The sequence below is a fragment of the Hypanus sabinus genome, chromosome 14, assembly GCF_030144855.1.
Source record: "Hypanus sabinus isolate sHypSab1 chromosome 14, sHypSab1.hap1, whole genome shotgun sequence".
Classification (NCBI taxonomy): Eukaryota; Metazoa; Chordata; class Chondrichthyes; order Myliobatiformes; family Dasyatidae; genus Hypanus; species Hypanus sabinus.
In genome coordinates, this window is record NC_082719.1 from 81,746,464 (window position 1) to 81,757,665 (window position 11,202).

At 40.5% G+C, this 11,202-nt stretch overlaps 1 protein-coding gene across 1 annotated transcript; it reads right to left on the reverse strand.

Annotated features, from left to right (window-relative positions):
* Positions 1-82: 82 nt before the first annotated feature.
* LOC132404921 (uncharacterized HIT-like protein Synpcc7942_1390) lies at positions 83-9,139 on the reverse strand. The gene is made up of 5 exons (XM_059989531.1): positions 8,974-9,139; positions 5,433-5,588; positions 4,785-4,889; positions 4,398-4,470; positions 83-1,673 (listed from the first exon to the last, which is right to left on the reverse strand). Exons 1-5 carry the CDS (start codon positions 9,076-9,078, stop codon positions 1,582-1,584), a joined length of 531 nt encoding a protein of 176 aa, XP_059845514.1. The 5' UTR covers positions 9,079-9,139; the 3' UTR covers positions 83-1,581.
* Between the last annotated feature and the right edge of the window lie 2,063 nt (positions 9,140-11,202).

Below are 11,202 nucleotides of genomic sequence, written 5' to 3' on the forward strand. Positions count from 1 at the left end.
TAACTCCACATATATCATACATTAGGTTTTCAGTGCTGGAGGAGTTGTTCAGGCTTAGCATGCTATTAAAGACTCGCTAACACCTCATTCAATATGATTTAATCAATTCTTTCACCTTTACAGCAAGAGTAACGCAGTTATTCTTGATTTTCATTTTAAAATGCCTTTAAAGCTAATTCAAAGTGATGGTACCATTTCAACTGGAAACCAAACTATTGCTAACATGTCATGAAAGAAACACTAAGCATGAGATGCAGTTGTTACAGTCATTCAGCTGATAATCTTCCATATGCATCTCATTCTATAGTGTGTCCTCAGCCTGTGAAGACGTACAGGCCTGTGACTTTCCTCAACATTATCGATGGAGAGTTCAAATATAAAATGAAACAACAACTCCTAAATGGTCCATAATCAGGACATAAATTTGCGATTTTATTACAGATTTAACAAGGACATTGTTTTTATCATTGTGACATTGTCTCGGGACAAGAGTAATTTAGAGGAACCCATTGTTTTTGTGTCAATCAACAAACTTGTAAAACTTTCCATGGATGGCCACAAGGCTGAGCTCATGAATTCACCTCTGCTCAATTCCAAACTGCATGGCCCATCCCTGAGCAGTGCATAGACAGAGCAACGCAAGGTTGTTCTCAGGCTTCGGATATTATAGCATAGTCCCATTATAGCACATCAGTTTTTGGCCATCTGCCTTTAGGTTCTGAGCTGGTTCACGGCAGTTCGGGGGGTACAATTCTTCTCTCCCTTGCTCTGCCATTTGACCTTGTCAAGAGCAAACACAATTGCCTGTGGATATTTGTGGTAATAATATAGGCAAACTGTCTTGTGATGAGTAAGTCCTGTATGGCTTCAGGTGTTTAATACAGTAGCTTGACTCCATTATCAGGCTGCTGGCATGCTCTGTTTATTGCTTGCTGCCTCCTTGGCTGGCAACAACTCTCCAGTCAGGATGTACAAGCTTTAAATACAAGAAATTCTGCAGATGCTGGAAATTTAAAGCAATGCACACAAGATGCTGGATAAACTCAGCAGGTCAGGCAGCATCTATGGAAATGAATAAACAGTCAACGTTTCTGGCTGAGTCCTTCCTTCAAGACATGAAAGTTTATGACATCTATTGGATTATATCAAACAGTGATAATTCTACAGTTGATTCTGCATTGCTTGTTTGAAACATTCACACATAAGGTGAGAATACAGCTTTGGAATAACTTAAGTAGAGGGTGATGTCCTAACTGTGGGCAAGTGTGCCCCCCATTTTCAGATCTCTAATTTTCTGGATATTATTTTATTGTATTTCTTAAACCTACAGAAACTTGAAGGGTTGGTGATTATGCAGCTTTAAATGTAATAGCAACAGGATTCCTGTTACAAAGTGATAAAACATATGAGAACGTTTTTTTAAAAGCAAGTGGATACAATTTCAGCATTACTTTGTAAAGTGTGTCTTCTAATCTGGTCAGAATCTTATTTCCATAAGAAGTAAATCCAATAAAATATTTAACAGACTGAAGGACTAACTCAGATCACAGTGACAGGAGACCAGTTCTGTCGCACATTCTTCTAACCAGGGGGCCAGCCCATCTGACGACCTCCAATCACATGGATGTGTAAGTGGTACACAGACTGTGCTCCATTCTTTCCATCATTAATCACTATGAAGAGAAAAAGTATGTTGTAAGAAAACCCACCAACATCTGAGGTTGCTACTTCCCCTGAGGTTGGGTGAATCTAGAACCAGAGGTCACAGGTTAAGGGTGAAAGGTGAAATGTTTAAGAAGAACCCAATGGAAACGTCCTCACTCAGAGGGTGATGAGAGTGTGGAACAGGCTGCCAGCGGAAGTGGTGGATGCAGGTTCAATTTCAGCATTTTACAGAGGCTTGGTGAAGTATATGGATGGGCAGGGTATCAAGGAGGGCTATGGTTCGGGTGCGGGTTGATGGGACTAGGCAGACTAAGAGCTCAGCATGAACTACATGGGTTGAAAGACCTGTTTCTGTGCTGTGTCCTCACTGACTATGATTCTCTGAATAAGTAAAAAATAACCAATAGATCATTCTATTAATACTTTTGTCCAGGTATGGAAGCAAGTGGAATTCATAATTTTTTTCTTCTCAGCCAAGGTTACAGCTGTTTGATACCCTCTCCGACTCGCTCAACTGCCGATCATTCACTTCCGTGTCCAGGTGTTTTCACCACGCAGTATATTGCACGGACAGTGATAAAAGTATCTGACTCGTACCCTGACTAGCGTGATGGGTGCATGATAATGTCCTGGGAGTCCCAAGACAGGAGGGACTGGGTTCTCCAGCAATACTTGGGAATGGTCATTGATGAATTTCTTTGGAGAGAAACATCTATTTTCAGTTACATAATACTGTGGGAGGACATAAGTTTAAGGTCAGAAGTGAAGAGATTTAAAAGGGACATCAGTGGCATCTTCTCCACAAAGAGGGGGAAGGTGTGAATTTAAAATGAGCCGTCAGAATTCTTGGTTGAGCTAGGCTCATTGGCAACATTTAAAAGCCATCTAGACAAGTACATGGATCGGAGAGCTTTCAAGGCCTATGCAGACTGATGGGACTAGCTCAGTGGGCAACACAGTCTGCGTGGACAATTGTGGAATGCTGGTAGCTCGGGTTGACTACTTGAAAGTTTGGTTGATCGCCGAGCTTGGCAAAAATGTTTGCAGGTGTTTCAGGTCCAATCGAGAAGCCATCATCAACGTGCAGTTGAGGGTGTTGTCTCCTCAGAATGCCGGCTTATATACTCCGGGGTCCTGATGGATATTGATTACACGTCATGATCTGGTTGGCTGGTTTAAAACTCTGTGAACAGTTTAGCAGTAGAAGATTCTAACTGGCTAGCTTCGAGGCAGGTCCGTTGAAAACTGGCGATTCGTTGATTGTTGACGTTGTTTCTATTTTCTGCATAAGGGTTCATATACCAGATTTACGCTGACGTGTTTGTTGATGGATCCTTCTATAGAAAACCATGCTTTGAGAAATTCTTGTTCTTGCTTGAGTCAAGACTTTGGCTGTCATCGAGTTGAAATGGATTCCTTCTTCATTTTCATGAGCTGATACTAGCAAGAGTGAGTCGTGCCTTCTGCTCACTAGCCAACCACATCACAACGTGTAATCAATATCCATCCGGACCCTGGAGGAGTATATAAGCTGGCATTCTGAGGAGACAACACCCTCAACTGCGCACTGATGACAGCTTCTTGATTGGAGCCGAAGTATCAGCAAACATTTTGCCAAGTTCAGATTTCAACCAAACTTCCAAACAGATCAACAATGCCCATGACCCATCATCCCTCCCTCCCACAGGCAAATTCTCTAAGAACCTCTTTTGCAAAACCATGATCTCTGCCAAAAAGACACCTCAATTGTTTCCAGGTGAGATTCAGCACAACGAGTATCACATCGAGAAGCCAGGACATAGCCAATGTATTTCTCTGACAACAACACTGGCTTTGTAAAATACAACAATATGTTTGTATTCATATTGTATTTTAGATATTTGAGGCAGTCCCACTGGTGAAAAAGGAGATAAGTCTCTGTGCTGGAAGCTTCAGAGGATTATGTAAACTTGGAGAAGGCTGGGGTCATTTGTCAGCACCCCACGTTGCCTGTTAATAATCAACTATGTATAGATATCTGCAAAGTACAAGGTTCAAAAATGCTCATGAAACATTAATATAAAGTTTGCAATTTCAGTTAAAAAATCAGAAAATGTGTTAAATGTTTAACAAAGTATTAGAATTTTTAACAAAGTTGTTAGTATGTCGTCACCTCACTACTCTGCAGTCCAGGGATGCTACTGCCTCTCTGAGGCAGTCTGGATTTGTTTTTTCTAAGCAGTGACTTCTTCAGAATGAGAATCAGATTCAGGATCATTATTACTGACATATGTTGCGAAATCTGTTATTTTGCTGTAGCAGTACAGTGCAATACATAAGAAATTTTTTTTTGCGGTTGTGCAAAAAGAGATTAAAAAGTGAGATTTTGTTCATGGGTTCATGGTCCATTCAGAAATCTGATGGCAGAGAGGAAGAAGCTGTTCTTAAAATATTGGGAGTGTGTGTGTTAGGTACACCTGCTTCTTCCACGAAGGTGGCAAAGAGACAAGGCCACGTCCTGGATGATGGGGGTCCTTAATGATGCACATCGCCTTCTTAAGGCATCACATGTCATCGATGATGGGGAAGCTTGTGTCCATGCTGCAGGAAGGTATACCTGTCACTAGCTCTGACCCAAGCACATCATGATGCTCCTTAGTCTTATTACATATGAAAATACTATCTTATTCATTCCTTCAATTAGAAAATGTTTATAGCATTTCCATTTACTCATAAAACTTTCACAGACTTACCCACTCTGTAGCCATCTGTGAGCCCTTCTTTCTTTGCAAGGTTTTTAGCCACTATCAATAAATGTCCCAGAAGCTGTTGGTACAATGAAAAATAAAGCTTAGATCACAATCAAAATGCTTCTGTTTGATCAATGTTCTAACAATGCTAAGGTGACTTCAAATCTACATTTACTTCCTTGCTGTAGTCTGCATCTTTTCATTCCTCCTTAAATTTAATATTCACATTGTCTGCCATCAACATTTATATTACAACAATATGCAATTTACATTGTGCTCTTAAAATATTCCAAGGTTCTATCAAACAAAATTTGGGATCAAGTCACATCAGAAAATAAAAGAACAGGTGACAATAATTACATTCTATATATAACAACTATCCTCTGTTACCTCCTTGTCATCATCTGCTGTGGCACTAATTCGTGGTATCGGCACTTTGGGTATCACAAGAAAGTGAACTGGACCCTGAGGATTTACGTCTCTGAAAGACAAGCACTGCAAAGAAGAAGATACAGTAAATAGACAGAATCAAACAATAAAATATTATTAACAGTTACTTTGTTGACTGCCGTGTGCTAGCTTGAAATTCTCCCATTTTGTTTATTACACTCAGGTCACACCAGAATTCAGCAGAACTTTATTTTTGCAACAAATATTAACATACCATTTGTCTGCCAAACTGTTTGTTGCATCTTTAATTTACTATTTGTGTCCCATGAACTGGCACACCAAGATCCCTACGTTTATCAAAATCTACTAGCTTCTTGCCGTTTCGAACATATTTTTCCCTATACTTCTTCTCAAAGTGCACAACCTAATTTTTACACATTAGACTTCTTGTCTTCTTGTTTAACTTATTTACAGCTAATTGTCCCTTTCGCTTGGGATCAGGAGTTAAGCTACTATACTAGTTACACTTTATCAGCCATAAACATGAACCTGGAATATAAATTATATTGGTGCATGATTCAAATAAGTAAGGGCATCAGGATCACTTCAACACACAAGTAAAATGGAATTCAATACATGGAAATATACCTGATCATCTTCATAAATAATATCAGCAGAAATCGATTTATCAATGATTTTTGAGAATAATGTAGGTGGTTGATCTCCATATTTCTTCCTTGCTTCATCAGCCAACTTTGCTTTCAGCACTTCATTATCATTAACATTTGATGAACAGTAGCCTTTCTAAATGTGGAAAGGAATAAGAGTTTAACATGTGCTTCAGAGGCGTTATTTCTTATTTCGTAATACAGCACAGAACAGACCCCTCCAGCCCAACGAGCCACCAAGGCTAGCAACTCACCTATTTAACCTTAGCCTAATCACAGGACAATTTACAACATCCAATTAACCTAGTGACCGGTAAGTCTTTGTACTGTGGGAGGAAACTGGAGCACCCGCAGAAAACTCACATGTTCACGGGGAGGACGTACAAACTCTTTAACGAGGACGCCGGAAATGAACTCCGCCTCCGATACCCCAAACCTTAACCTCATCGTGCTAACAACCACGCTATGGGGCGCCCCTTCAGCCAATGTGAGTAACATCAAAGTTCAAAGTAAATGCAAAAGTGAATTTATTATCAAAGTATGTACAGTATATATGACCATGTACTTCCTTGCAGTTGGTTTACGTGCCATCATTCACAGCAAATCAATGAAAAATAGCTACACACAAAGACTGTAACTGCAGCTCAACTTCTATACAAGCTAGACCCTGAAGACCTAGCAGGGCTTAATGCTTGTCTTTTGGAGAAATGTATTGAACATAGGCACACCTCAAGGATATGTACTTGCACCACTACTCTACTCTCTCTACACTCTCGAGCATGCAACTAAGCATAACCTAAGCAAGATTTATAAATTCACCGATGATACCTTTGTTGGTACAACCTCAGCTAGCAATGAGGAGACAGGAGTGAGATAGATCAGCTAGTTGAGTGGTGTCACAACAACCTTGCATTCAATATTAAGGTGGTGGTACAGAAGCCTGAAGAAAAGATAAAGATTAGCTTTACTTATCACTGAAATCGAAATATCGAAACAGTGAAATGTGTCATTTGTGTCAAATCAAATCAGCGAGGATTGTGCTGGGCAGCCCGCAAATGGCACCAAGCATCAACACAGCATGCCCATTACTCACTAATGGTAATTGCACATTCCAAAGACATACGTAGGAGGAAACTGGAGCACCTGGATGAAAGCCCACGTTACAGGAAGACAAACTCCTTACAGAATTGAACCTGGGCTGCTGGCACTGTAGTAGCATTGTGCTACCATGCCACCCACATTCAATGTTACCCAAACAGCTTCTTCCCCACCATCAGATTTCCTCCGGTGCTCTGGTTTCCTCCCACTTTCTGAAGACGTGCAGGTTAGGGTTAGTGAGTTGTCAGCTTGCTATGCTGGTGTCAGAAGTACGTAACACTTAAGGGCTGTCCCCAGCACATTTAGTCATTGATGTTGGTCACTGGCACAAAACAATGCATTTCACTATATGTTTTTATGTATTTTTGACAAATAAAACTGATCTTTAAACTTCGTCAGATGCATCAGGATATTGCCTGGGATGAAGCAGTTCATTTATAGGGGAAGACATGAGAAGCTTTGTGTTCAAGGGAGCAAGGGCACGATTTAGGTATATAAAATTACAAGTGGTATAGATAATTAATCTGATCAACCATACTAATTAGCCCCCTCCACCCCCACTGTTTATTATCCATCACACTACATTGTAAAGACTTTAAACTGCTTTTTATGTTGTTTACATTGTAAATGCATGCTAGCATTTATGTACGTTATTGCATATCTATATTTCAACTTTCTATTTTAGATAATTCTTTATTGAGTGTTTTTGTTGCACGTCACGCCCACACTCCATAGCAAATTCCTAATACAGTGCACGTAAATGTGTATGGTGAATAAAGTTGATCCTTGATAGAGCAGACTGCTGTTTAAAATATTCCTCAGATTTAGACAGGATTGATGGAACCTTCTTCACACAGAGAATGGCAAGTGTCCGGAATGTATTGCCTGAGAGAACAGCTGAAGCTGAATCGTTGAAAGCATTTAAGATGTGTCTGGATCAGGCATGGGCAAACTACAGCCCGGGGGCCATATGCGGCCCGTTAAGCTTTTTAATCTGGCCCGCAGAACTTGATGAAATTATATTAATAAACCTTGTTAACGCTTTTTCCCCGCAATTCTGGCGTTTTCCCAATAGATGACGCACTCTATATACATAGCGTATTACTCCACATTTGCGCTTTACTCTTTGTTCGGCTCGACCTATTTGTGTGAACAGGCGTTCAGCGTCATGAACATCAACAAAGCCAGCCACAGATCCAAGTTAACTGACCAACACCTCAGATCCATCCTGAGAATCGCCACAACAAAACTAAATCCAGACTTTGATGCGCTGGCTAAAAAGGGAGACCAACAACACTGTTCCCACTGAAATTAAAAATAATTTTCTTCGTTGTGTTATGTAAAAAATGCATTTGAAAATATTTTTTTCAATAAGCCTTACATGTTACATGTCATTTCTGTTAAGTGATGGACATGAGTAGTGCGCAGGTGCACGTATGTTCTCAAAATAAAAAATGCGCTCCAGATCAAATAACGCGCTCTGCATACTGGCGCGCTCTCACTGTTCTGTCATTGTGCGGGTCGTTGTTGAGTTTTAGCACAGGGGACAATTGAATAAGAAGGAGCAGGACAAGTAGACCTGCATCTCCTACTGTTTTTGAAATAAAGACAGTCAGGAGGAGAGTGATGATGATAATATCTTGAAGGATAACAGAATTTTCAGTGCTTTAAAATAATAAATGTTACTATTAAAAAAGCTGTATTTTATTCATTTAATTTTCAGTGTTTTAAAAGTCATTTCAATAAATAGCTAAATACCATGGGACTTCAAAGACATATTTTGTTGTAATGCATTTGTTCATTTTCAATTGAAATTAAAGCACGTTTTCTACATATCCCATGATATTTCATTTTCTCTTAGGAGGTGTATTACCAAAACACTCCGTCCATCTGCTCCTGGTCCGGCCCCCCGTCAAATTTTAGAACCCTTTGTGGCCCACAAGTCAAAAAGTTTGCCCACCCCTGGTCTGGATGAACACTTGAATCGCTTAGGCATTGAGGGTTATGGGATTTAACAGTATCCACTATATGACATGGACGAGCGGCCTATTTCCATGCTGTACGACTCTATGATTCGCTTTCAAACTCCCGTTACCCAATCTTAACTAATCCTGCACTGAGCAAGACGCTTGAATTGTTGCGATCTCTCAAAAGGTTGCAGATGACAGAAGAGGATTTAAAATATAAGGCTGCAGTAAAATAAGAGGGGATCACAAGGGAGAGTTGTCTACAATTTTCCAAGTAACAAACCCAGCCGCCGAACTCCGAAACACTTGGCGTTTCATGAGTTCCATTTGATAAACGTGCAGTGCGATTGGCTCGACTGAGTGGAGGTGACTCGCTTTGACCCCTGACTGGGGAGGGAAGGGGTCAGTCGTATCAACTCTAATCGGCGGCGCCGGCCCTTGCCCCGGATTCCCTACCTCCGCACAGGTGCCGAGTCTGGGCGCAAGCAATGTCGCAGTCAGACCGAGAATTCCGCGGAGAGCAGACACCCCGGGCCGCCCCAGTGCAACAACCCGGCTCATTCTGCAAGCCTACCTCCGAGCAGACTTGCGGACCGGACCCTTTATCCGCAAGCAGCTCCTGGTTGGTTAATTTAAGCCATGTGGCTTGAACCAGTGCGCAAGAGCGGTAGTCAACGATATGGGTAAATAGAAGTTCAATGGTGCCAATACAATGTAGATAAAATTTCATGCACTTGGTAAATAAAATGAAATGCAGTAAATGAGTCAGGTAGAAGGAAATGATGTAATGTTAATTTTGTACAATTTTATGTTTGTGCAAATGTATCTGTCACCTTCTAGCTAGTCCTCCTTCCCCTACCCCCACCTTTTTATTCTGGCGTCTTCCCCCTTCCTTTCCTGAAGAAGGGTCTCGGCCTAAAACGTCAACTTTTTATTCATTTCTATAGATGCTGCTAGACCTGCTGAGTTCCACCAGCATTTAGTGTGTGTTGTATATCTGATGCTATGTGCCCAAACAAATTCTCATTTCACCTATGCGAACGTGTACTTGTGCATTTGACAATGAATTCGGCTTTCGTTTTAAGTGTAAATATAAGGGAAATACAGGAAACATTAGCAGGTCTGAATGCAGAAACAGCATATCAGGTCTATTATTTGAATGTTCTGACATTCTTAGTAAATTCACAATGATGTCAAAATGATTACGAATGAACATTGTATTTGAACAAAGCCTTATGAAAATAACAAAACGCGCCACATTTTTTCTAGTCTCATCAAACTACACTATACTATCTCATTCATGAGAAAAACAGATTCAAGGACGAGATGCAAATCATTCAGGATGAATCCTTACCCTAACACCTGTGTGTAAAGACCACAGAAATCAGACCTTTACCCTGGTAGGTAAAATAATACAGTTACATTAAACTAAACAGTGGAACAAACCAACAGATCAAGCTAAGGCAGATAAAGTTTAAGACATACCTGAATGACCCCAGAGAATCATTAATAACATTTATAAGGAGTGAAAACAAATAAAATGAATTTAAAAGATGGTATGATGATGCTCATCAGAATACAAGTCCATAAGATAATTAACAGAATCGGGCCATACAAAGGCTTCTCCACCAATTAATCATGGTCATTTTTTTCCCCAATCCCATTCTCTTGTCCTCTCCATTTGATCTTAACTCCCTCACCAATCAAGAATTTATCAACCTTTGCCTTAAATGACTTGGTCTGCAGAGTCCTCTGTGGCAGATAATTCCAGGAATTCACAACCTGCTGGCTGAAGAAACTCCTTTTCATCCATTTTAATGCCTCTTTATTCTGAGGACGTGCCCTCAGCGATAATGTTTCCATTAGTATGTCTATGATTCATTTCCACTTTATCTGGACCTTTCAATATCCTGGAGGTTTCAGTGAGATTCCCCCTTCATTCTTCTGAACGCCATCCAAAGCAGGCCCAAGCCATCAAAGCAGCCCCCTCATATGATAAGCCTGGAATTGTTCTTGTGAACAACTTCTGGACCCTCTCCAAGATCTGCACACCTGTCCAGGTCCAGCACAGTAGCATAGTGGTTAGCACCACACTGTATAGTACACAGGTGACCCAGGTTCAATCCCCACCACGTCTAGTAAGGAGCTTGTATATTCTCCTCGTGACTGTGTGGGTTTCCTCCCACAGTCCAAAGATGTATCGGTTAATTGGTCAGTGTAAATTATCCTGTGATTAGGATCAGATTAAAACATTAGGGGATTGCTGGACAGCAATATTCAAAGGGCCAGAAGGGCCTATTCCTCACTGTATGTCAATAAACAAAAACAAAATACACCAAATATGGGGCCCAAAATTGCTCACAGTATTCCAAATGCAATCGGACCAATGGCTTCTGTACCTCGCAGCAGTGTCATACTTCAAGCAGCCTGCCATCTAGTGTTAACAATTCAGTTTAACAGTAAAATTCCTTTACAGCACTGTCTGAAGATTGGAGTTCTAATAGTTCCTAGCCAAATGTGTACTGTATTAACTGCAATCTTTGGAATATTTGACACATTTAAAAGAGGTCCATAAAATACTTAATGGCTCCCTGATTTAAGATGGTCCTGATATAGAATTTAAGCCCTGAATCATACCTCTTATTGTAATTAGGTTTAGTTACGCAAAATGTTCCAAGTATTAAA

Coding starts and splice junctions, on each gene's coding strand:
- LOC132404921 (XM_059989531.1), bottom strand. CDS start 9,078: ATGAGCCGGGTTGTTGCACTGGGGCGGCCCGGGGTGTCTGCTCTCCGC. Junction 5,589..8,973: donor GACTCGGCACCTGTGCGGAG/GTAGGGAATCCG, acceptor TTCCACATTTAG/AAAGGCTACTGTTCATCAAA. Junction 1,674..4,397: donor CACAGATGGCTACAGAGTGG/GTAAGTCTGTGA, acceptor TTCTCTTCATAG/TGATTAATGATGGAAAGAAT.